At 40.8% G+C, this 24898-nt stretch overlaps 2 protein-coding genes across 5 annotated transcripts in view; one reads left to right on the plus strand and one right to left on the minus strand.

Annotated features, from left to right (window-relative positions):
* LOC123501481 overlaps positions 1-5283 on the minus strand; it is a 36401-nt gene extending 31118 nt beyond the window's left edge. Inside the window, exon 1 of the mRNA XM_045250329.1 lies at positions 4847-5283. The gene's annotated coding sequence lies outside the window, so the exon portion shown is untranslated. The remainder of the gene's footprint in view (positions 1-4846) is intronic.
* Positions 5284-6021: 738 nt separating this feature from the next.
* LOC123501492 (protein VAC14 homolog) lies at positions 6022-16509 on the plus strand. 4 transcript variants are annotated; one of them, XM_045250339.1, is made up of 16 exons: positions 6022-6274; positions 7378-7528; positions 7915-8145; positions 8276-8493; positions 8787-8907; positions 9037-9160; positions 9327-9506; positions 9884-10041; positions 10180-10408; positions 10575-10695; positions 10951-11125; positions 11249-11367; positions 11634-11713; positions 12088-12232; positions 13506-13671; positions 15671-16509. In XM_045250339.1, the coding sequence occupies exons 1-15, from the start codon at positions 6174-6176 to the stop codon at positions 13666-13668; spliced, it is 2316 nt and encodes a 771-aa protein (XP_045106274.1). In that variant the 5' UTR covers positions 6022-6173; the 3' UTR covers positions 13669-13671; positions 15671-16509. The 4 variants fall into 4 exon arrangements, with proteins under 4 accessions (XP_045106274.1, XP_045106273.1, XP_045106275.1 ...); XM_045250338.1 differs by lacking the exon at positions 15671-16509 and having other exon boundaries at positions 13506-13713; XM_045250340.1 differs by lacking the exon at positions 15671-16509 and having other exon boundaries at positions 9893-10041; positions 13506-13713.
* The last annotated feature ends 8389 nt before the right edge of the window (positions 16510-24898 follow it).

Here is a 24898-nt window from a genome sequence, read left to right on the forward strand (position 1 = left end):
GTGCAGAATTAGGCTACGTAACAGACTCGAGAGGACTTCACTGAGAGAGAGAGAGAGAGAGAGAGAGAGAGAGAGAGAGAGAGAGAGAGAGAGAGAGAGAGTAGTAGTAGTAGTAGTAGTATCATGACTCGCCTGTTATAAAAATGGTGCACTACTACTATTACTACCATTATTACGAGTAGCACCGTGATTCGCCTTTTATAAGAATGGTGTACTACTACTATTACTATCATTACTACTAAACAACTAGCTCGTAAAGGGACAACTAATCTGCTGCAGTTTGTTAGCTAATTCTTCCTTTGTGTTCCTTTCATTTCCTCTGTTATGGAGTTTGGATGAGAGGAAACACACGCAACTTTAGAATTAGAAAACGCTTTATCTCTCTCTCTCTTTCTCTCTCTCTGATTACAAGTGACATAACATCCTTTGCTCTTCCTATATCGATTCCTTTACTTATTCATCAGCTGGTCTTGAATGATGAAGCACCAAACACACATACAATTTGACGATGCACTACTGACTGAATTCTCTATCGCTCTTATGACATTAGTTTGATCTGTGCGTTTATACTTTCTGTTTATCTTCTTATCTACCTAGCTATATGTAACTTTATTGGTTTATCTATCTGAATGTGTTTGTTTGCCTATCTATTTTTCTATCTTTGTATATTTTTTTCTTTAGTAGTAGTAGTAGTGGTAGTAGTAGTGGTAGTAGTTATTGTTGTCATAATACTAGTAGTAGCATTGTTATTGTTGGTATAGTAGTAATAGTAGTGGTGGTCGTGGTGGTGGTAATTGTGATGGTGGTAGTAGAAGTGGTGGTGGTGGTGGTGGTGGTAATAGAGATGGTGGTGGTAGTGATGGTAATTGGTGTTGTTGTTAGCCTGATTACCGTAACAAGTGTTGGTGTAGTAATTTGACCTCATTACCGACACGGAAGGAAACGAGGGAAAGGGGCAAACAAGTCAACACACGCACAAACAGCCAAAACACAGAGCAAACAGACAGAAAGCTAAATATTACTCCCTCGATTTAACTTACACAACTCTCTCTCTCTCTCTCTCTCTAGACAACAAACACCAATGAATGAATGAATAAATGAGCAATGAGGAAGTGACAGACTGACTGACTAAATAAATAAACAAACAGATAAAAATAACTGACTGACTGACTGACTGACTGAATAGGTGACTGACTGCCTGACTAACTAAATCAACAAATACAATCAATAAACCAATAAACATGGGAGATAAACAGACAGAGGAAGTGACTGGCTGACTGATTGACTTACTACATGAATAAATAAAGTTACAAGCGATGACTGACTGATGAGTGACTGACTGATGAGTGAGTGAGTGAATGACTGAGTGTGTGAGTGAGTGAGTGGGTGAGTGAATGAATGAATGAATGTGTGAATGAATAAATGAATGAATGAAAGAATGAGTGAGGAAGTGAGTGAGTGAGTGAGTGAGTGAGTGAATGAATGAATGAATGAATGAATGAACGTCAGCGGCGCCAGTCAGCGTGAGGGCAAAGGATATACGAGGAGAGAGAGGGGGTTGGAGTATGTTATTCATCGTGAAGGAGTTAATTACGAGCCCAGGGAGTCATGAAGGAGTACAAAGTGAGTGCGTGAACCAGACTTGCAAAATATGCTTGAAAAGATTTACGTGGAAGAAAAAAAAAAAAGAAAGCAAATAAAATAAACTGAAATACGTGTGTGTGTGTGTGTGTGTGTGTGTGTGTGTGTGTGTGTGTGTGTACTTCTTTGGTAATTATTAATGGAGTAGTAGCATTTCTCATGATATATTAACATATCAAGCACGCTACACTTATTTCTTCTCGCCTTTTCACGAAACACGAGGTTGTACGTAGTAAACATTGCAAAATATGTGATGATGATGATGATGATGATGATAACAAAGATAACAGCAACGACGATAACAAATGAAGAAATAATAAAACGCAATCTGGCCTCACACACACACACACACACACACACACACACACACACACACACACACACACACACACACACACACACACACACTGATTCATGACCTTGACTATCGTACGAAAAAATATAAATGAAATATGAACAGAAATAGAGAGAGAGAGAGAGAGAGAGAGAGAGAGAGAGAGAGAGAGAGAGAGAGAGAGAGAGAGAGAGAGAGAGAGAAATACACTAACCTAATAAACTACCTTAGAAACACCACTGCCACCACCACCAACAACAACACCAAACACAAACCTTACGAAAACAACACACACAAGCAGGTAAGCAAACAACTTCTTCAACAAACACCTAAAATTAATCCGCAAATGCAAGCAAACATCTATTTTTCCCCCCTTCCCTCTACACCACTTTGTTTTCCCAGCTCCCTCCTCCCTCCCGTCTCTCTGGCACACCTATCAGCTAAGTGTTTGCTAATATCGCCTAATGGTGCCAACAAACATTACGGCGTCAAGAGTGCCACTACTCGAGCAGGCACCACCGAGGCACCTTTCATTAGACCAAGGGTACAAGTGGCCAAGGGGGATGGGGTGGCTCGGGGGCTGGGGGTTTTGGGGTAGGAGTAGCGTGAGTATAGAGAAATTGATGAAGTTTATTGGTCCGTATTCAAAAACGCTTTGGTCTCTCACCACGATTATTTTCAAAGAGCACAGAGATGATTAGCGAAGAGTGTTTTTCCAGTTAATAGAGTGGAAATCTTGTCACTCTGCTTTTAAAACCGTAAAAACACCTTTAAAAACTCGTGGAAATTTAAATAAAGCCTTTTGAAATAGTGGAGGTGAAGCAGAAGTGTTTAACCCCTTCAGTACCATGACGCGTTTCCATATTCATTCTGTTTACTATTGATTTGATACAGCTTCAGAAACTCATGTGGGAAATTAAAGTAGTGAAGACTGTGGCCATTAATCTTTTGACTTCCATAGATCCTTCCTAATGTCAATAAAATGGTCTAATCGTACACAAATCTCAAGGTAAAAATGTGTCCCAGTACTGAAGTGTTCATTAATACGAGCCTGTATACATAGTCACGTGTCTTTGTTGATGTCAAGTTATTTAAGACACAATTATTACTTTTTTCTTTTATTTCCTTCATCCATATTCTTTTTCAATCTTTTTCCTGCTCGTCCATCTTTCAAAAATACGAAGTAAGTGTTTTAGAAATGGGATTTTTTTTTTTCTTTTTTTTTAATATAATTTTCAAGCATTGCATGTTTAGTTCCTATTTTGTTCATTGCATCTCTCTCTCTCTCTCTCTCTTGGCCTAGGTAAGTACACAGAGGGATTATAAGCCTACTGTTCCTGCCTCCACTAGATCGAAGTTAGGTTAAGCTGACGAGGTGGAAAAAGATGTAAGGAAGAAGAAGAAGAAGAAGAAGAAGAAGAAGAAGAAGAAGAAGAAGAAGAAGAAACGTTATTTTCTACAATGTAAGAATGAAAAAAAGTTCACTACCACAACTATATGTATTACAAGAAAATAACATAATAACAACAAAAAGACAGCACAACTATAACAATACATAGGCAGTAAACACTTTATAAGCAATACAAAAACAAAAAACTAGAAAAAAAACACAAATGACAGTAAAAGACCTCTCTACATAAAAAACAACCAAAACTACAACAGTAACACCTTCCCATTAACTTCTATCATGGCGAGGAAAGACACGCGTATACTCGATAAATAAATAAATAAACATGACCTTCCCACACTGCAGCAGTCACGCCGCCCACCCTGCACCAACACCACCACCAACACCACCACCAACACCCAAAGCATGACACGGAAAAATAAAGATAGTGGAAGAGCTCTTGACATTTCCCGTTTGTTTATATTTGGAACTGTATGGGTTTCAAACAGCGAGGCAGAGCAGCTGACAATGTATATTTGGAAGAGGAAGAGGAAGGAAAGCGTAGGATAGGAAAGAGTATGTATGTGCTGTACGTGTTATTTCTCCTATAGTACACTTCTCCTATACGTATAAGTACACATAGGGTATGAATGGAAGGGTAAAACGGAGGGTGTAAACGTAATTACACACACACACACACACACACAAAGGACTAATATGATCATTACAACACAAGTAAGAAAGAACAAAATGGATGAAAAAAAAAATAAAGAAAAGTACGATATTTCTTCACACACTCTTAAAATCCAAGGACATAAAACGAAAAGAAAGAAAGAAAGAAAGAAGAAGAAGAAGAAGAAGGAAAAGACCCAAAAATATAAAACATCCAGTAGCAACACGAATACGAGAGAACTGGACATGAAACCCACGTTATTTCTCGACCTTGCCCTTCCGAATCAACTCTTAACGCTTAACACGAGTGAATGAGCGAATTATGAATAAAGAAGAACTAGAGCAATCAGAAACAACACCTGTCTATTTACCACACGAAGAAGGAAGAGGCAACGATAAGAAGATAGAAGTGAAAAAAAAAAAAATAAAGGTAAAACCACGTAACCTCTGAATACAACGCTTTACCGGAGCCAATAATTAGAAAAAAAAAAAAAAAACGTGTAGCTACTTTTCCGTTTATTTGAGAATGTATTGCCGGGATGAACAAGAATATGCACAAGAAAAATGCAAGATATATTCAGTCATTATTTCTTAACACACCTAACTATGGAAGAAAAAAAGGAACATAAAATGAGGGAGTAGAAACACTTCGCTTTTTTTTTTTTTTCCTCCCGAAGAAGGAAGCGACGGAAGAAGAAAAAAAAGACGGATATTTTTTTTTCATTTTTCGGATTCACACGGCTACAATAAAATGGATCCAAGGAATGTGTTAAGAAAGTGGAAGGATCAGAGCCACTTCCCAATGTACTTACTCTTCCTGGCATGGTCGTGGTGGAGGTGGAGGGCCCCATCACCACAAGATTCTCTCCAAACCACAGCCGCCCTTTCCGTCGCCACCGCCACCCATCCACACACTCACAAAAACACTCCACTACTCAGCACTAACACGCTCACTCCCACTTTGGTCTAAAATGTTCCTCTTATTATCTTTTCTCCAGTCTGTACTCTCCTGTGGTCCTCCTTCCCTCTATAGATGTATTCCTCTCAGACCCCTAGTGCTCTGGCCATTTTCCTCGTGTTTGGATAGGATCACGCCTTCGCAGGGCCACCTTACACCATTTTTCCACTTCACTGAGGGTTACTGAACGCCACACCCCGATAGACTGGGAGGAGTAGATGGAGAGGAGTGAGAAATGTGAGAAAAAGCTGCCCTGAGCCCTTCCTTGCCCACAGCATCACCAATTCAGCGTCGTCTGCTCGCGCGCAAACGCACTACTCACACGTAAATCGGTAACCCTCTATTGTAGAAATTTATCAACGGTATGTGCACCCACCTAATCCCCATTGTAGTAGTGGCGTGCTATTTATTGCTACAGATAATTACATATTCCATAAGACTAAATATTATCATGCTATGTAAGGTTTTATGAGGCGGGTTTTATGAGCCATTTCTCAAAATACGGAAGGAAGGTTTTTATCTCAATTTTTCGTGTTAAAAAGAATTTGTCGTTCAAGGATATGAAAAATATATAAAAAACAAGCATATACAAGCTATCAGGGTTTTCTCAGACCCTTTTTAAACAATAATATAATGCTTGTATTTGTGTACGTAGTGTTCGTTTGGTTAACCCTAACTTCATTTGAAAGGAGCATTTATTCTCCAGGTCCAGACTGTCAGAATGTTTTGATATAAGTATAAAAAAAACATTAAGATATATAAATATAAACAACAACGTAGAGAGCTATCTATACAACAAAAATCATTGGAATGACAGCTCTGCTATCATTATCCGAAAAGGGTGAAGTGTGTGTAGCACAGACTCTAGTAATAAGGAATGGTATTCATAAGTTTCATGGCTTGGTATTTAAACATTTCAAAAATCATAAATACATAGTTATATATTACTTACGAGACAGTTATGTACGTGAGCAGTTCGAGCTAAGTGAGCAACAATACAAGCCATAGTTAGGGATTGAGAGGCGCGGGTAAACAGTGGTCAGCTGACTAGGCGGGAGGAAACACACCCCTGTGACCACCACAGACTCCGCTGCAGGCACGGTGCGGGGCGTTCTGGCTGGCTCTGGGACACGCCAGTGAGGGATGATCATTTGCTGGAGATCAAAAGAAAGCTGAGAGACATGAGTGAACGTGACTACAGTCCGCTGAGCTCTGCCTGTGTGCGGGCGCTCAGCGATAAAGTGTATGACAAGAGGAAGGCGGCGGCGCTGGAGATAGAGAAGTGAGTCCCCAGTGCAGCAGCAGATGATAGGGCTATGGCGTAGCTTTGTCAGAGCTAGGAGTGGTGATGAACCACGAATTGTTACTTCCTGCAATTTTTAATAAAAAAAAATGAATGCATGAACCACTTCCTGTTAGTAACTAAAGATCCAACTCGATTGGAGAAGAGGTTGGGCAATTATTCAGTAATAAGTAGTTGATAAATTGACTTGTGACTATAGCATGTTGAACTACAATCCATATGGCATGCTTCCCACCTTTGAGTCATTATGTGAACTGTGGAGATTTCCATGCAAGGTATAGCTATAAGGATGAATGGCCTTGTCAAATTCCTAACAGGATTTTACAGCAAACATTGGTGCAGCATATTATCAATGAGAACAACTTTGGGTATTATTTTACTTTCTTGCCCTAGGAACAGTAGCTATTCTTGCTTCTCATCTCGGATGGAGTCTTTAAGGGGTTTAAAATAAACCCCTTATGTATAGCCTGGAAATATTGTAACTGCTAGCGATTTGTAAAGAAGATATTTTTCACCCTGTCCTCAGAATGACGCATTAAATCCTCAGTCGTTAAGGTTAGATTAGGTCAGGATAGACAAGGAATGGTTAGAAATTGTTAGGATGCTAGCAGCAAGATAGAAATAGACGTGGGGGTGTTAACAATAAAATGAACAGCAGCGACAGTAGTGTAGCTTTCAATTTACTTTTATTTGTGGTGGTGAGAGGTAATATTTTTTTTTTAGGCATACACGAATGGGAAGTATGGTTGCAGTACTCTTGTAATTACCTTGAATTCATTAGGGGGGAAAAAAGTTTTAGATTTTTGACAAACAATGAGCAGGTTCATTAAAAAATGCATGAAACTCCTACCAGAAAAAAGTCTCGTCTCCCAACTTGAGACGAGCAGGAAAGTAAAAATTTTCCCAAAATTATCATAAATAAAATTTTAGCCTGGAGTTAATTTTGGGATGGTATTGATAGATTCATCACTGTTAATTTCATGCAGTGTTCTGACCACTGATTCTTTCCTTCTCTAGAGTGGCAGTGTACAGTGAAGATCACCAGTGTTGCCATCATGATTTTTTCCCTCTGTATTGTGCAGGATGGTGAAGGACTTCTCGGCCAGCAACAAGCAGGATCAAATCGGGCGGCTGATCCGTGTGTTGGAGGAGTTTGCCATGTCCCACAACCCCCACACCAGGAAAGGTGGTCTCATTGGATTGGCTGCTGTTGCTATTGGTCTTGGCACAAAGGTGAGGCTTGGGCAATGATTATGTTAATAGAAGAAAAATAAACACTTGTGTATCATCAATTATATAAATCTATACAGCTATGGCTAGTGATGACATTGTAGATTTATGATTATTTTGCTTGATGGTCATGCATGTGTTGAATTGAACGAAGCTAGTACTTATATTTATAGGTCCAAGTAATGAGTTATCAAAATCTAGAACTTGATTTTTGGCTGAAGCTGTACAGTCTCTTGTAATGTTATCTTCACATTTCAAGTACTCCCCCTCTTCATGCAGAACCAACCTCCCCTGAGTAAATCCCATATTTCTTGCAGTAGAATACTAATGCTGTTTCTCAAGGAAATTTTTTGAGTACCTTCAAAATGGCTGTTCTTCTCTTTTGACAGAATATAGCCCCATTCATACAAGACCTGGTGAACCCCATACTAGCCTGCTTCACAGACAGCACACCCAATGTGAGGTACTATGCCACAGAGTCATTGTATAACGTGGTGAGGGTCTCGCGTGGCACAGTACTGTCCCAATTCAATGACATTTTCACCATTCTTGTTCGGCTGGCTACTGATGCGGACCAAAATGTCAAAAATGGTTCAGAGATGCTGGACCGAATCATGAAGGTTTGTTTTCTGGCACTGTTGTTTTGTGATCTGTAGGAAAATAAATGCATGTTGATTTTCACTTGTAGACTTTACTTTCTCCATCCCTCATGTCCAGGATCAACTGTCCCTCACTCTCCATTTTCTCCAGGACATTGTGACTGAAAGTGCCTCCTTCGACCTGGTGTCCTTCATCCCAGTGCTGCGAGAAAAGCTGTATGCCAACAACCACTGGGCACAGACACTAGTGGTGTCATGGGTGTCTGTTCTCCACACTGTGCCGGATGTTGACACCCTCTCCTTCCTCTCTGAAATTTTGGAGGGCCTATTCTTCATACTGGAAGGACCCAAGCCAGAAGTCAAAAAGATGTGAGTGTGATGGGGAGTGTTAGGAGCTTAATTCTTGTGTAGTTCCATACCCACACACCAAAGAAAGTATTGTTTGTACTCTGTAATTCTTTGTAGTGTGGATAAATACTGGGAAGCCAAATAATAAAACCTTAATTAGGCTTTAAGTTGACTTATTGGGATTAAGTATTTTTTGAGGATAAGAATTCCTTAAAGTGGAACAAAATCTAAGAATTCATTTACTTGGAACATTTCAGGAAATAGGTACATAATCACACTTGTCCCCTTTTCTATGCCTTTTCTATGTGTTTCAGGTGTGAGGCAGTGGTGGGAGAGTTCCTGGTGAGCATCAAGAAGGCACCGGAGAAGGTCAAGTTTGCCGAGATGATCAACATAGTGATTGCACACGCCCAGTCCAGCGATCCTGTGGTGCAGGTGTGTCTTGGTGCATCTGCAAGGGACAGATACTCTTGATATTAAATAGGAAATGCTATACATTTTATTTTTACAATAAATTAGTTCTTTGTGTGAATCTTCATAATTTGTTCTCCCTCTCACCTGCAGATGATTGCACTCACCTGGATTAACGAGTTTGTGAAGCTGTCGGGACGGGTGATGCTGCCACACACCTCGGGCATCCTGACGGCCATCCTGCCCTGCCTTGCCCTGGATGACCCAGCCTATGCAAGTAAGTAAACACCCACACTTTAGTTTTTAATTTGTAAGCGTAGATAACACCTTTATGAATAAGAACAAGTTATCTTTATTAATAACTTTAAAAAAGTCATGAATTGGTTAAAGATTCCAATTCTCCTGTAAGTAGTTGTGCATCCAGTCTTTTCTCCCCCCCATAGAGACAAGAGGTCTGGCTAAGGAGGTGAGCACTGGCCTAATGAAACTCATCACTGCTGAGGATGATAGGGAAGGGCCAGAGGGATCAGCTGGGACTCCTGAAGACCAACCACAACCTCCCATAACTCCACAGACACCCACAGCCTCCAGCGCCATCACCAGTCCACACTCCTCATCAGTAGGTAAGGTGAAAAGGCATGTAGGATTTTTTTTTTTCTGGAATCTTCTCTCCAATGATAAATTACCTTGGTTATCCCCTGTTAGCTTATCTCCTTCATAGCCTTTGCCAAAACCTGAGGAGAGTTTAAGGAAGTTGATGTGTTGCGGTGTGGTGTTTGGTGTAATATTATGTGATTGTTGCATTTGTTGGATTTTGTACCTATATTCACATTGATAGCGTGAAATGTTGATGTGGCCTTGTGGCTACACCATCTGTGCTGTGGTGGTGATGGGGATGTAGTGTGGCAGACCTGAAGACTTAAGTAGTGATATACTATGGCAATGACTTTGACTTATGGTTATGGTGTGGCTGTGGTGAGGCACTGTAACATTTGCACAGCCTTCCCAGCAGGCACGCCGGATGAGCTTTACAACGGGGCACTGGACCTCAGCTCGGTGATGGATGTGCTGCAGAAACAGCTGCGCAACACTCCCGTCCCCTGCAAGACGGCTGTATTGCGCTGGATCTACCACCTGCACAACAAGATACCCAACAAGGTGATGCACGAGTGATACTTCCATTTTTTTTTAGTAATTTTATGTAGAATTTTGCATGACGGTGTATGATTGCTGTAGATATAATGTGAACTTGTCTTGGGAATTGAATTGGTGTTGACATGTACTGTGTGGCATCAGATGTGCCGTTACCTGGAAGAGCTGTTCCCAGTGTTGCTGCGCACCCTATCAGACCCCTCCGATGAAGTGGTGCTGCTGGTGATCGAGGTGCTGGCACAGATTGCTTCCACTGGCAACCACAGTCCTGCACCTTCATCGCTTAGTCCACCCATCACAGCCACCACTACCACCACCACCACCACCACCATCTCTGCATCCTCCTCCATCTCTTCCACCACTACTGTGCAAGGTTTGTCAGTCCATCTCCTCCACCACTACTGTGCAAGGTTTGTCAGTTGCATGCAGGGTATTATAGAATTGACTAAATTTCACTTGTACCTTATGGTCAGGATAAGTGAAACAAGGGTCTAGAAGGTATGATGAAATGGTTTCCATGGTGTCCTTTCACTTCCCAGGTGCACAGGAGGAGGGCAAGACCAATGTTGATGAGTACTTCACAAGGTTTCTACAGAATCTCCTTCACCTTTTCACAACTCAGAGAAATCTGCTGGAGGACAGGGGACCTCTAATCATCAGGTGTGTGTGTGTGTGTGTGTGTGTGTGTGTGTGTGTGTGTGTGTGTGTGTGTGTGTGTGTTTGTGTGTGTGTGCGCCAAACTTGAAAATTTGATGTTTGGCAGCAATTGTTCTAAATATCTAATGCTATCATTAGTTATATTTTACGTAATGGATTGCCTGTGCATTACCACTCCTCATTTGCATTACCACTCCTCATTTGTGATGCCTATAATGATTACCTAGGTGACTGGTGCTTGCCCATCATTGCCCACAGGCAGCTGTGTGTCATGCTGAGTGCTGAGGATATTTACCGCACCTTAGCTGAGCTGCTGCAGGAGGAGGAAGACCCTATCTTTGCCTCCAAGATGGTACAGACGTTATCCTCTATCCTCTTGACTTCTAAGGAGCTGTTCTCCCTCAGGATACAGCTCAAGGATCTCTCTACCCCTGTGAGTACTAATTGTTTGCTGGGGAGTCTGTTAAAGGATGTATTTGCCGTGTACAGGTCTTGTATTACAGTGCTATCTAGTCTGTTGCAGTTCATGAATCTAAAGTTTTCTCTTGGCCTGCAGGAGAGTTGTGAACTGTTTGTGAAGCTGTACCGGTCATGGAGTCACAACCCAGTGGCCACCCTCACCCTGTGCCTCCTGACCCAGAACTACACCCATGCTGCCACCCTCGTCCACGCCTTGTATCCTCTTGTGCTCGGCAGAAGTTGCATTTGTTAATCTTTCACTGACAATCGTGCTGATACTCGTTACTCCATAAAATTCAAATGCAAAGAACTTTAGTTATCTAGTCTCTCCATGACAACCTCTTCATTTTAGTATTATTTTCAGCAGTAACTAGGAGAATGAATGAAGGTATGACTTAAGTAAATGTCTTCTGGCCATACGAGTGTCCTTGTGTGTGCGTTTGTGCGTTTCCTGTTTATGCATTTCCTTAACAGTAGCTCAGTGGGGACATAGAGGTGACGGCAGACTTCCTGGTGGAGATTGACAAGTTGGTGCAGCTGGTGGAGTCTCCCATCTTCACATGTAAGTTTTAACCCATCTTCGCATCAAAGTATTAACTTCAGGACTTTGTGTAGTCCTATTGGGACTTGCCATGTGATGAACTAGTCTCTATTTAGACCTTGTTAATTGTGCCTCTGTTGGATTAAGAATTCTCTCCCCAAACACGAAAGTTCAAATTCTGATTTGTTGTAAAGATCTGTTCACAAACAACCTGGCTTCCAAAAGGTTCTGTTTGGATCTTGGTAATTACTATGCTTATGTTACTTAAGAATTGTCTTCCCCTGCACAAGATTCAAATGGTTCCACCATTCTGAATTGTATGGTAAAAATCTGTTCACCTTTGTCCTTCCAAAGAATTGGCGTTTTCTCTCTTAACCCTCCCGTGTCTGCAACAGACCTCCGGCTACAGCTGCTGGACCCTGTAGGACATTCAGCACTGGTGGAAACCCTGTACGGCCTGTTGATGCTGCTGCCCCAGACCAAGGCCTTCACCATGCTGCATGACCGCCTTGACTGTGTCCCACCTGCCCACCTCCTCAAGTGAGCCCCTCCTGTTTATTCTTTTGTCTTTTGTCATTTTATCTATTGTCACAGAATGATTCTATTATTTATTTATTATTTTATTTTTTTTATTTATACCATGTGGGCTTTTCACGGGAATTTATGGGCTAAAGGGGGTACTATTTGGGGTACTTCCTATCTCAAAGCCCACCCGCTAGGAAACTGTTTCCCCAGGTGAGGAAGCCCAACCTACACTGGACCGTGGACAGGATTCGAACCTGTGCGCTTGGAGACCCCACGGACCCCAAAGCACTCGTGGTTCCACTGTACCACAGCGGCCTGGTTCTCTGTCTGTCTGTCCCTCTGTCTGTCTTTTGTGTCTCTCTGAGCAGCAATAGCCAATGAAAGTTGCCATGAACAATGGTAACTTGGTAATTTTTTGTCAAATTTGATACTATTGCTAAGTAATGGTTTACAGGCTACAATTCCAAATTTTTTGTCAAATTTGATATTATTGCTAAGTAATAGTTTACAGGCTACAATTCCAAATATGTTTTATATCCACGTTATTATATTCCTGTTGATTGACAAATGAATCGATCCTTGCATCCCTTACGATGTTCTCCTTGCTCCCCTGTGTGACCCCGTTACTCCATTAGTCTGTTTCCGAGCACTGCGGTGGTAGGAGGTGACGTGATGACCTATTGGTTAGTTTCCTCTTTGCTCCCCTGTGTGACCCCTGTTATTCTCTTAGTCTGTTTCCGAGCACTGCAGTGGTAAGAGGTGACGTGGTGACTTATTGGTTAGTTGCCAAACATTCAAGTGAGAGGTTGATTGGCTTCCTTGTGTGACCCCCATTAGTCTGTCTCAAGGTGCTGTAATGGTAGATGACATGGTGACCTATTTGTTAGTTACATAACATTTTTAAGTGTGAGGTTGATAACGTTCTATGACTAGCAGAGAGTGTCTGGGGGACTGCAGCTCCATAGCTGTTTTGAGATGGGAAGGTTGACATGGTGGTTAAGAAAGGTGTGGCTTAATTGACTCCTCATGACTTTTGACCAATGATGTCTGACCAATGACGTTACCATTGACATGACTTCTGACCAATGATATCTAACCAATGACGTTACCATTGACATGACTTCTGACCAATGATGTCTGACCAGTGACGTTACCATTGACATGACTTCTGACCAATGATGTCACACTAGCTGGAAAAAGGGTAGGAAAGCTGCTTCATCAAGTAGTGATGCTATAATGTTCCTGCACTAGACTGGTGTGGGTGTTGATAACCTCCTTCCTCCTCCAGACACACCCATGCCAAGGCAAAGCAGCGCCACCTGGCCTGTAACATTGACTTTGATGAACTACTTGCCCACTTCAACACCGTCCAGGAGAAGCATCGTCAGTACAAACGCCAGAAGATCAAACAGAAGCTGCAGTCCAATGTTGATCCCCTCACTCGCCCTTGATAGGTACACAACACATTCACTCGCACACACTCGCACTCTCTCACGCTCTTGCTTGCTCTCACACACACACACACACACACACACACACACACACACACACACACACACACACACACACACACACACACTCTCACTCACTCACTCACTCACTCACTCACTCACTCTCTTGCTCATTCACACTCACTCTCACTCACTCACTCTCACTCACTCACTCTCACTCACTCACTCACACTCTTGCTCATTCACACTCACTCTCACTCACTCACTCACTCGCACTCTTGCTCATTCACACTCACTCGCACTCACTCACTCACTCGCACTCACACTCTTGCTCATTCACATGCTCGCTCATTCACACTCACTCGCACTCACTCACTCACTCGCACTCGCACTCTTGCTCATTCACATGCTCATTCACACTCACTCGCACTCTTGCTCATTCACACTCGCTCGCACTCTTGCTCATTCACACTCGCTCGCACTCTTGCTCATTCACACTCGCTCGCACTCTTGCTCATTCACACTCACTCGCACTCTTGCTCATTCACACTCACTCGCACTCTTGCTCATTCACACTCACTCGCACTCTTGCTCATTCACACTCACTCGCACTCTTGCTCATTCACACTCACTCGCACTCTTGCTCATTCACACTCACTCGCACTCTTGCTCATTCACACTCTCACTCTTGCTCATTCACACTCTCACTCTTGCTCATTCACACTCTCACTCTTGCTCATTCACACTCTCACTCTTGCTCATTCACACTCACTCGCACTCTTGCTCATTCACACTCACTCGCACTCTTGCTCATTCACACTCTTGCTCACTCGCACTCTTGCTCATTCACACTTGCTCATTCACACTCTTGCTCATTCACACTCACTCTTGCTCATTCACACTCTCACTCTTGCTCATTCACTCTCACTCTTGCTCATTCACTATCACTCTTGCTCATTCACTCTCACTCTTGCTCATTCACTCTCACTCTTGCTCATTCACACTCACTCTTGCTCATTCACACTCACTCTTGCTCATTCACACTCACTCTTGCTCATTCACACTCACTCTTGCTCATTCACACTCACTCTTGCTCATTCACACTCACTCTTGCTCATTCACACTCTCACTCTTGCTCATTCACACTCACTCTTGCTCATTCACACACTCACTCTTGCTCATTCACACTCTCACTCTTGCTCATTCACACTCTCACTCTTGCTCATTCACACTCTCACTCTTGCTCATTCACACTCTCACTCTTGCTCATTCTCACTCTTGCTCATTCACACTCTCACTCTTGCTCATTCACACTCTCACTCTTGCTCATTCACACTCTCACTCTTGCTCATTCACACTCTCACTCTTGCTCATTCACACTCTCACTCTTGCTCATTCACACTCTCACTCTTGCTCATTCACACTCTCACTCTTGCTCATTCACACTCTCACTCTTGCTCATTCACACTCTCACTCTTGCTCATTCACACTCTCACTCTTGCTCATTCACACTCTCACTCTTGCTCATTCACACTCTCACTCTTGCTCATTCACACTCTCACTCTTGCTCATTCACACTCTCACTCTTGCTCATTCACACTCTCACTCTTGCTCATTCACACTCTCACTCTTGCTCATTCACACTCTCACTCTTGCTCATTCACACTCTCACTCTTGCTCATTCACACTCTCACTCTCTCTCGCACTCTTGCGCTTTCGAACTCTCTCCCACCAAATAAGTTAGTTGTATTTCTTGCTGTGCTCTGAAAGGAATCGAAATGTGGAATAGTGTTATGTAGGTAGCTGAGATGATGGTTGATCTTTTAACTCTGAAAGCATGAAGGTTTTGATCTTTTAAGTTAAGTCATGGAAGTGAAAAAGTTAGTTTTTAGTTTTTTAAAATGTTTTTAGGGCAAGGGTTTTTGTTGTACTCTGGGAAGCAAAAGTTGTTTTTAAGTTGTGAAGTCAGATGTTGAAAAGATTAAGAGTCCAAGTTTTCTAGCCACAGAAGGTTCTCCACTGGCCCAGACACAACAGCACCAACTGCCAGTCCAGAGGGTGTCCGGGTTAAGACTTGCCACCACTTACCCCCAACCCCTGCCATTCCACACTGCCGGGCCACACCAGGTCCACGTACACCTTGCAGGGGAGGATGGCTGGCACCACCTGCCCCATCTGCAGGGTGACAGCAAGGTGGCATGGGGCCTGGCCTGGGCCTGCAGGGAGTGGAGGTGAAGATGGCAGTCTTCAAGGTTGATTCTTGTATGGTGACTGTCCCTCCATGTTCCTGGCAGGCAGGCTGAGCAAGACCTTGGCCATCAGGGGTGGCACTTGAGTAGGCTGTGGCTGAGGCTGCTGGGAGGATCAAGCAGCCTCCTGATGAACCCTCAACGGCACGATTGATAGGGAAGTGGCTTGCCTCGGGCATGGTGTCTCACCTGGCATGAGAGGCATTTGATAGCACCCTGCTTCTTCTATTCACTCGTGCAGAGTGTGGCCACTGGGCAGAATGTGTGGCAGCCTGAGGGAGTCTTCAAAGGTGTTCAAGCAGACTGGGCAGTCCTCCACGTTGTTGTCCATGGTTCTGGCTGCTGCTGCACCTTTTTTTTTTAGGTCTTCTTTAGGAAGGTCTAAAATTTTTTTATTTTAGTATTTATTTTTAATGTCTGTGAAAGTAAAAATAATGGCAGGTTTAGATCTTGCATGGCATGTTGAGTGTTGCATGTCCTTGGTAGGCCAAAATGATTGTCACTGTAACAGGCTGCTTTATAATCAACCATGTCAGTCATAAACAACTGACTTCAAATATTGATACAGAAGGAAATATACAAATAAGCCACATCTGATTTCTTTTCCATCATTCACCAGGAACAAAGGACTACATGAAGCTCAAAAACACTAAGTAAACCACATTCAAGGTGACATGGTAGACCATTCATTAACTTCCCACCTGTGAATGCTCCCATATACTCGTACTTGTGCCACTAAATCTTTTACAAAACCTCTCTGCTCCGTAACAAGTCTGGCATGACAATTTTATAACCTTAGACCTTGGAAGCACGAATCACGCAGCATGCAGCATCTACTTGAAGTATCCCATAAACTTGTGCCACTAATTCTTTTGCAAAATACCTCTACTTCATAACCAGTCTGGCGTGATGATTTTATAACCTTATACCTTGGAAGCACAAATCGTAAAGCATCTACTTGAAGCAATCAGTAATGCCATTATAACATTGCCATTATAACATTTACATGACAAACACTGAAAAGCAATCAGTAAGTGCATCATACATTGCCATTATAACATTTACATGACAAGAAGCACTGAAAACCTTACAATTGCAGAAAGAAATGAGACAGATTTGCTGAAGTGTATTGGTAACTAGACAGCATAAGCCACTAGAAAAATAAAGTGGAATTTCAAGTGTTATTGAGCCAGTGGGGAAAAAGCTTGTGGTGGAAATGAAGGTAAAAAATGTTGACAGAAGAGAGCAGGGAGAGAAAGGCAGCTGTGGTGTGTTCTTTCTCTCCAGTTTGCTCTTGGCTGTTCTGTGTGTCTGTTAAGTTATTTTTGTTGTTGCTTGCTATGCTGATTTTGAGTTGTGGTCTGATTTCATCTTTGTATAGTGGTGGTAGTGTCTCTGTCTCTCTGTCTCTCTGTCTCTCTCTCTCTCTCTCTCTCTCTCTCTCTCTCTCTCTCTCTCTCTCTCTCTCTCTCTGTCTCTCTCTCTCTCTCTCTCTCTCTCTCTCTCTCTCTCTCTCTCTCTCTCTGTCTCTCTCTCTCTCTCTCTCTCTCTCTCTCTCTCTCTCTCTCTCTCTCTCTCTCTCTCTCTCTGTCTCTCTCTCTCTGTCTCTCTCTCTGTCTCTCTCTCTGTCTCTCTCTCTCTTACTTTTGTATTGCACTAACTTTTAATGGTGTATGGTAGTGATATTGGGGCCAGCTGTGGTGGTGGTTGCATTCTTACTGTGTCTTGAAATCGGTAATATACATGTCTTTCGATGATTATGGTGGTATATGTACATAAGTTTGTGTGTGTGCTAAAGAGAATATTAAAATTTACATTGTTCCTGTAGAAGTGTTTGAAGTGTGTGTGTGTGTGTGTGTGTGTGTGTGTGTGTTTTCAGGAGTCGCTTCGTGATAATTTATAGCCAAGTACAGTAAGTTTTTGCACTCTTCACTGTATTTCATATTTTGCCTTTAATTCCAAGTCCTCAGATCTGCTACATACTTACCAATTGTCTGGTTTTGTGAGGGAAATGGTCTGCAGGTGGACATCAATACAGTGGAAGTGAGTGTGGAAGATTACTCCACTTCTGACGGTTGGAGTGTATCAGGGTGTGTAGGTTGTGTTGAGACAGTGTCACATGTCATGCATTAGCTAGTTGTTCACATACAGTCCTGACTCAGATTATGTGCTGCACTTGTGTTTTGAAATATCTATTATGCAACACAATATAAATAAGTGATATTAAGAACTTTGGAGTGAAGAAATGCCATGAAAAGTAAGCAATAGAGAGTATATATGCCTGTATTTATATATATGGATACTAGAAAGGTTGAATTCTCTCAGGACTTAAAAAATTGTGAAATGAATTATGAAATGTGTAAAGGAAATTGAGTTACAGCAAAGGTCTTTCTCAGCATAATTACAAACCTATCCCTCTAAAATATAACCCGCTTGAAAAATAGAAAAAGCATGCATAACAAACTTAACTCTGAGTACCATGATGTATTTCCATGTTCATTCTGCTTACTATTTGGTGACTTTATACAGCTTTAAAAACTTATGGCGGGGATTGAAATAATGACTGTGGCCATTAATCTTCTGACTTCCATAGACCCTTCATAATATTAATAAAATGGTCTTATCATAAACAAATTTCAATGTAAAAATGTGTTCCAATATTGTAGGGGTTGATATAAACATATCACAAATGTAACTAAAACTCACTTTCATGGTATAAGTTGTTTAATTAGTCAGGTGTGTAGCAGAAGGTGTAAATGTGTCATGATGTGAAGAGTGGTGGTGACAATTAAGGTGTGGTGGTGCATGCAGGTGTGTAAAGGTGGTGTGTGGCATCTCTAGGGTTAGGTTACAGGCAGGGCAGGGTGTTGTGTAAGGAACCAAACCAGTCTCAGTCTCTCTCTCTCTCTCTCTCTCTCTCTCTCTCTCTCTCTCTCTCTCTCTCTCTCTCTCTCTCTCTCTCTCTCTCTCTCTCTCTCTCTGGGTCCTTTGTCTCCTCTTCACTAAACCATTTTTTTTTTTTTTTTATATTTTTTTAATTATTATTTTTTTCTAATGTCCTTCTTCATGTCTTTTTTTCTCCTCTACTTTTATTACCGACCTTCAGTTTTTTTTTAAATTTTTCGTTACGTCTCTTCCTCACTTGACACACACTCTCTCTCTCTCTCTCTCTCTCTCTCTCTCTCTCTCTCTCTCTCTCTCTCTCTCTCTCTCTCTCTCTGTTTTTACTACCTCAACTGATATGATAATCTGAATTAGTCATTATCATTATTATTATAATTATTTTTATTATTGTTATTATTATTATTATTATTATTATTATTATTATTATTATGATTATGATTATTGTTATTATTATCATTATTATTTTTTTTCACTGCAATACTATTCCTAAAATTGGCATTAATTACTACCATAAGATCTCCATTTACTGTGAATTATATTGTAGAGAGTATTTTTACGTCCAAAGATGTAGGAAATATATGATAGAAAATAAGTTAACAAATGAACAGAATATATATAATTATGAAAGAGGAATAAATATGGCCGTTGGTTTAGAGGTAATGGGTTATAGTATATTAATTAATCTGATGAGTGTGCTCGAGGTGAATAAAACAAACTTATAATTATCTACAAAGACGCTATGCTATTGATTATAAGGACCTGTAGTATTATTTCATGGTTGTTACATTAATTAAGTTGTTGATTTAATACCTCAGACAAAAAAAAGAAGAGTTTGATTGCCTAAGATTGCTATTTAATCGTGTTGTGGTTCTGATTCCTCTAACCCCTTCAGTACCATGACGTGTTTTCATATTCACTCTGCTTACTATTTGACGATTGTATGTGGGGGATTAGAATTGTGAAGATTGTAGCTATTAATCTCCTGACCCCCATAGACCCTTCCTAATGTCAATAAAATGGGTCTAATCAACCAAAACTCAAGGTAAAAATGCATCCCAGTATTGAAGGGGGTTAGATATTGTGTTGATAGCAGTATTTTGGTTCTAATGCCACAGTCTGCTGGGTTCTGATTCCTTTGGCCAGGTTGGAGTAGGTTTATTGTCCCTTGGTAAGACTGTGAGACCTTCTTTTTTATATTCCATTCCTCGCACTGTAAAAAGAATAAAGAAGCACTTTTTGAACTATTTCCTCCGTCATATTGAACCTTAATTGTGCGGGTTTGGCTGGGGAACACACGTCTTTATTGCATCCTTGGTGTGTGTGTGTGTGTGTTGGGGTGGCGGGCAATAAACAGTGTTCCTCTCACCTCCTGCTTGGGAAAACTAATAAAAAGTCTAGAAATCAACTGCAACATGAACATAACTCTTTATTTTTATTTATCTTTGGTTTTCTTTCTATCGCTTCGTAAATTAAAAAAAAAAAAAAAAAACATTACCAAAACCCGATTACAAGTCACTGGAGGTAAGACAATTAAGTAATCAAAGAGTAAGAAAGATAAACAGCGTAATTTCGATGTTTTTTTTTATCAATATTTATTTATCGCTTCCCTTTTTATCGCTTCTCATGTTTGCCAGCGAGGTCGTGAAGTGTGGCCGGGTAGGAGGTAGTAGGTGGGGAGGGCAGGGTGGAGGGTGGAGGGTAACACACATACTGAGTCTACACGATTATGTTGTTTTAATATCGAGGGAACTTTTTATTCCGGCCACAGAGGGAGTTAATGAGTTCCTGCTTGAAGTCCACGGCAGGAAAAATAATAAAAGGGGAGGAAAAACTTGTATAAAAAAATGAAAGACGTATGAAAAGGGAAAATACACACACACACACACACACACAGAAAGAGAGATTAAAGTTTTCAATTATATAAGTAAGGATTTTAGATTCTCTCTCTCTCTCTCTCTCTCTCTCTCTCTCTCTCTCTCTGCCCTTTTCAAACAAGTTTTTTCGTCTGTTCTCTTTTTTCCTTTTTATTAGTTTTTTTTTTTTTTTTTTTTTTGCTACCCGTGACTAAAGCAAATATAGATAATTAAGAAGAGGAGGAAAAGAGGAAGAGAGGAAGAGAGGAAGGACGAGGAGAAAAAAAAATCGAAATAATAAGACATGTTTTGGAATAGAAAGATAGGAAATAAGAAATAGAAAGAAAAGTGTGAGATATGATAAGATAACTTTATTGCCACATTGAGACAGTGTTGCAACTTGAAATTCCTCTTGGCAGTGAGTCCGTGTTAAAATAGAGTCTAAAATTACACTAAGACTGAAGAAAAACATGAAAAGGAATAAAAAAAGTCGGCTAGTAAAAGAAAAAAAAATAAGAAAAGGAGGAGGAGGAGGAGTATATGAATGAAAAAAAAAAAAAACCCAAACATTCCAGCCAAGCGTCGCAACACAAACTTGTAATTAAATCGTAAACATCAATCAGGTGAATAAAAATTGCAACATCAAGGTAAACCACAACTATATTTGCTTCTTCTTTTTCATATTATTTTTTTTTCCTCCTCTTTTCCTCTTTTTTCATTTATCTATCTTTCTATCTGGTTCCTTTTATATTTTTCTTCATCTTTATTTCTGCTTCCATATTTTTCTTCCCTCTCTCCTTCTCCGTCTAGCTATTCCCTTTTCTCTACGCTTTTCTTACCGCCTTTTTCTCATCTCCTATTCCTCCTATAATAATTCTTTTTCAGTTATTTTCTTAACCTCCTTTACATTTTTTTTTTCGTATTCCTACTTCTACTCTCCCTCCTTTTCCTTTCCTCTCTTCCTCATTTTTTTATGTTTTCATTTACGTACTTTTCTTCCTTTTTCCTCCTCCTCCTCCTCCTCCTCCTCCTCCTCCTCCTCTTATGATATTTTTTCCTAACATATTTTACATTCTTCCATCTCCCTTTTCTCCTTCAAAAGCAATAACCACACGCGTCTCTGGCATCAATACTTTTATGGCACTAACACCACATACTAAAATTGCACCCCCGTTGAAAAAATGAATAAAAACGAGACCATAAGCGTGTAAAACCTTTGAGAAAAACAAAAGCCTAACGTGACGCACCACCGCCACGCCCCAGTACCATCTCCGAGGCGTCTGCGGTGATGTGTGAGATGGGAAGGCGATCAGTGCGAGGTTAAGGTGAGGTAGATAGTGTCAGGTTAGCCTACATCATGGTGACTCTTGCTTTGTAGGTAACGAGAAGCTGGGAGGTATTTGGTTATGTAAGAGGGGCACAGGTGAGAGAGAGAGAGAGAGAGAGAGAGAGAGAGAGAGAGAGGTGTGTGTGTGTGTGTCTATTTAGAGTACTTCATCTCCTATTATGCATTAAATCTTAAGCTGGCATCCTCTCTCTCTCTCTCTCTCTCTCTCTCTCTCTCTCTCTCTCTCTCTACCAGCAGGAGAAACTTCCACCTCCCCTCTTTACTTTCTAACAAAGAGATTAATCCCTTTAATACTGGGACATTTTTTCCCCTTGGAATTTGTGTACGATTACACTATTTTATTGACATTAGGAAGAGTCTATGGAGGTCAAAAGATTAATGGCCTCAGTCTTCACTATTTCAATCCCCACATAAGTATCCTGATGCTGTATAAGATCACCAAGTAGTAACCAGAATGAATATGGAAACGCGTCATGGTACTGAAAAGATATCACGTCTCACATAGACCAACTGAACCGCCTCTAATAACTCTGCGGGTCGCTACTCCTTACCTCACTATCTGGTTAGAGAGAGAGAGAGAGAGAGAGAGAGAGAGAGAGAGAGAGAGTGTGTGTGTGTGTGTGTGTGTGTGTGTGTGTGTGTGTGTGTGTGTGTGTGCCTTCATAAAGATGGCGCGGATTAACTGCACATTCTTTTTTCCTAACTCTCATCTCCTGTCTCTTATTCTTAACCTTATATTAACTTCTACTGTATAAATGTATCCATCTTCGTCCCTTTGAGAGTTATAGATAGGTAAATAGATAGATAAATAGATGGACTGATAGATAAATTGAAAGATAGCATACATACATACATACATACATACATACATACATACAAAAACAGAGGTAGTGTATTGGCATTACTTAAGCATAACAGTATTCAGTCGCCCAGACAGTAATGTAGCGTGTAATGATTTGCTGATCTGTAATGGGGAAGAAGGAAAAGAAAGTAAGAGGAGGAAAATGAAGAAAAAAAAGAAAATGGAGGGGAGAAGGGGGAAGAAAACTGTGGCTTGAGGTGCCGAATAGTGTTTTATCATTTACTTATTTCCATTTATCTGTTTATTTCCTTTTTTTTGTTACTGCTTTATTATTTATTTATTTATTTATTTGTTTATGTAGTTCGTTTTGCTTCCGTTTACCGTTTTATCACTTATTTTACAGTTTATTTATTTGTTTATCTACTTCTGTTTTGCTACTATTTAATTATTCATTTATCTACCTGTTCATTCATTTGTTTATCTACTAACACATTTTTTTTAAGGTCTGAATCATCACTTACAACAGAAAACAGCTCCTTTGAACGCTGCATGCATACGAACACGCTTATATATAAAGAAAAGACATCATTACATACAGAAGGAGAACAACACACAGGAAAAATACAATTGTAACTAAGAATATACCTTTACAGCTATTCATATTATCTCAAGACGAAGGAACAAAGAACAACGAATATTTTAGAGCACGTGATGTCTTGCCTGCCTCGCGGATAGCATGCATAGCGAGGACTGTCTTGTTCTTAAGCTCTTCTGCACCATGACGTGTTTTCGTATACATTCTAGTTGCTATTTGGTGATTTTGTACAGCTTCAGAAACATATGTGGGGATTGGAATAGTAAGGACTCTGGCTATTAATCTTTTGACCTCCATAGACCCTTCCTAATGTGAATAAAATGGTCTAATCGTACACAACTCTCAAGGTAAAAGTACGTCCCAGTATTGAAAGGGTTTAGCTGAGTGACTCGGCAGAACGCAGGCATTGGTAAGGCAAGGCGGAGCTCTCCCCAGGACACTTAAAATAAAAGGTCTATTCTGCTTGCGTGTGTTTTTCCCTTGCTCTTGTTTCCCTGTTTGGTTATGATCTCTCTCTCTCTCTCTCTCTCTCTCTCTCTCTCTCTCTCTCTCTCTCTCTCTCTCTCTCTCTCTCTCTCTCTCTCTCTCTCGTTGTTGTTGTTGTTGTTGTTGTTATTCATTTCTTCCTCTTCCTTTCTCATATTGTTCTTGTTCCTCCTCTTCCTACTCTCTTTCTTCTTCCTCCTTCTGTTTCTCTCCCTTTTTTCAACTTTTCGTCGTCTTTTCATCTTCTTTTCTTCTTCTTTTTCTTCTTCTTCTTCTTCTTTCTTCTTCTTCTTCTTCTTCTTCTTCTTCTTCTTCTTCTTCTTCTTCTTCTTCTTCTGTTCCTCCTCCTCCTCCTCCTCCTCCTCCTCCTCCTCCTCCTCCTCCTCCTCCTCCTCCTCCTCTCCCTCCCGCTGCATGTGTTCCGCGAGAGTACAAACCCAAAGGCTCATCGTCATGTTCATACGTGTTGCAATGAGAAGAGAACCACTAAGAAAACCAACCAAATGTGAGAAAAGAGACGGGGAAAAGTGGCTGGGAGGAATAAATGAAGAAAATAAAAGACAGAGAGAGAGAGAGAGAGAGAGAGAGAGAGAGAGAGAGAGAGAGAGAGAGAGAGAGAGAGAGAGAGAGAGAGAGACGCGGAAGATACGAATAAAAGGGAAAAAATAGGGTAAAAAACGAGGCAAAAAAGGAAGAAATAAAGAAGTAGGTTTATAGAAGCAAAACCTTAGATGTTGTAGGAAGGTTATTGTCTCTACTCGCCACTATACCCAAGGACGCTGCCAGGTGTGTGTGTGTGTGTGTGTGTGTGTGTGTGTGTGTCTCAGGTGAGCGCACGGCAGGAATGATTCTGTGTTAATAAGAACGAGTTTATTTTTTTTCTCTTTTCTTTTTTTCCTTTTTCATATTTTTGCTTTTTTCTTTCTTTTATAATTTTTTATTTTATTTTTTTTTCGTGTTTCTTAATTAATATTTGGAATGTGTGTCCTTTCG

This window comes from Portunus trituberculatus, chromosome 9 (genome assembly GCF_017591435.1).
Source record: "Portunus trituberculatus isolate SZX2019 chromosome 9, ASM1759143v1, whole genome shotgun sequence".
NCBI classification, from domain to species: domain Eukaryota; kingdom Metazoa; phylum Arthropoda; class Malacostraca; order Decapoda; family Portunidae; genus Portunus; species Portunus trituberculatus.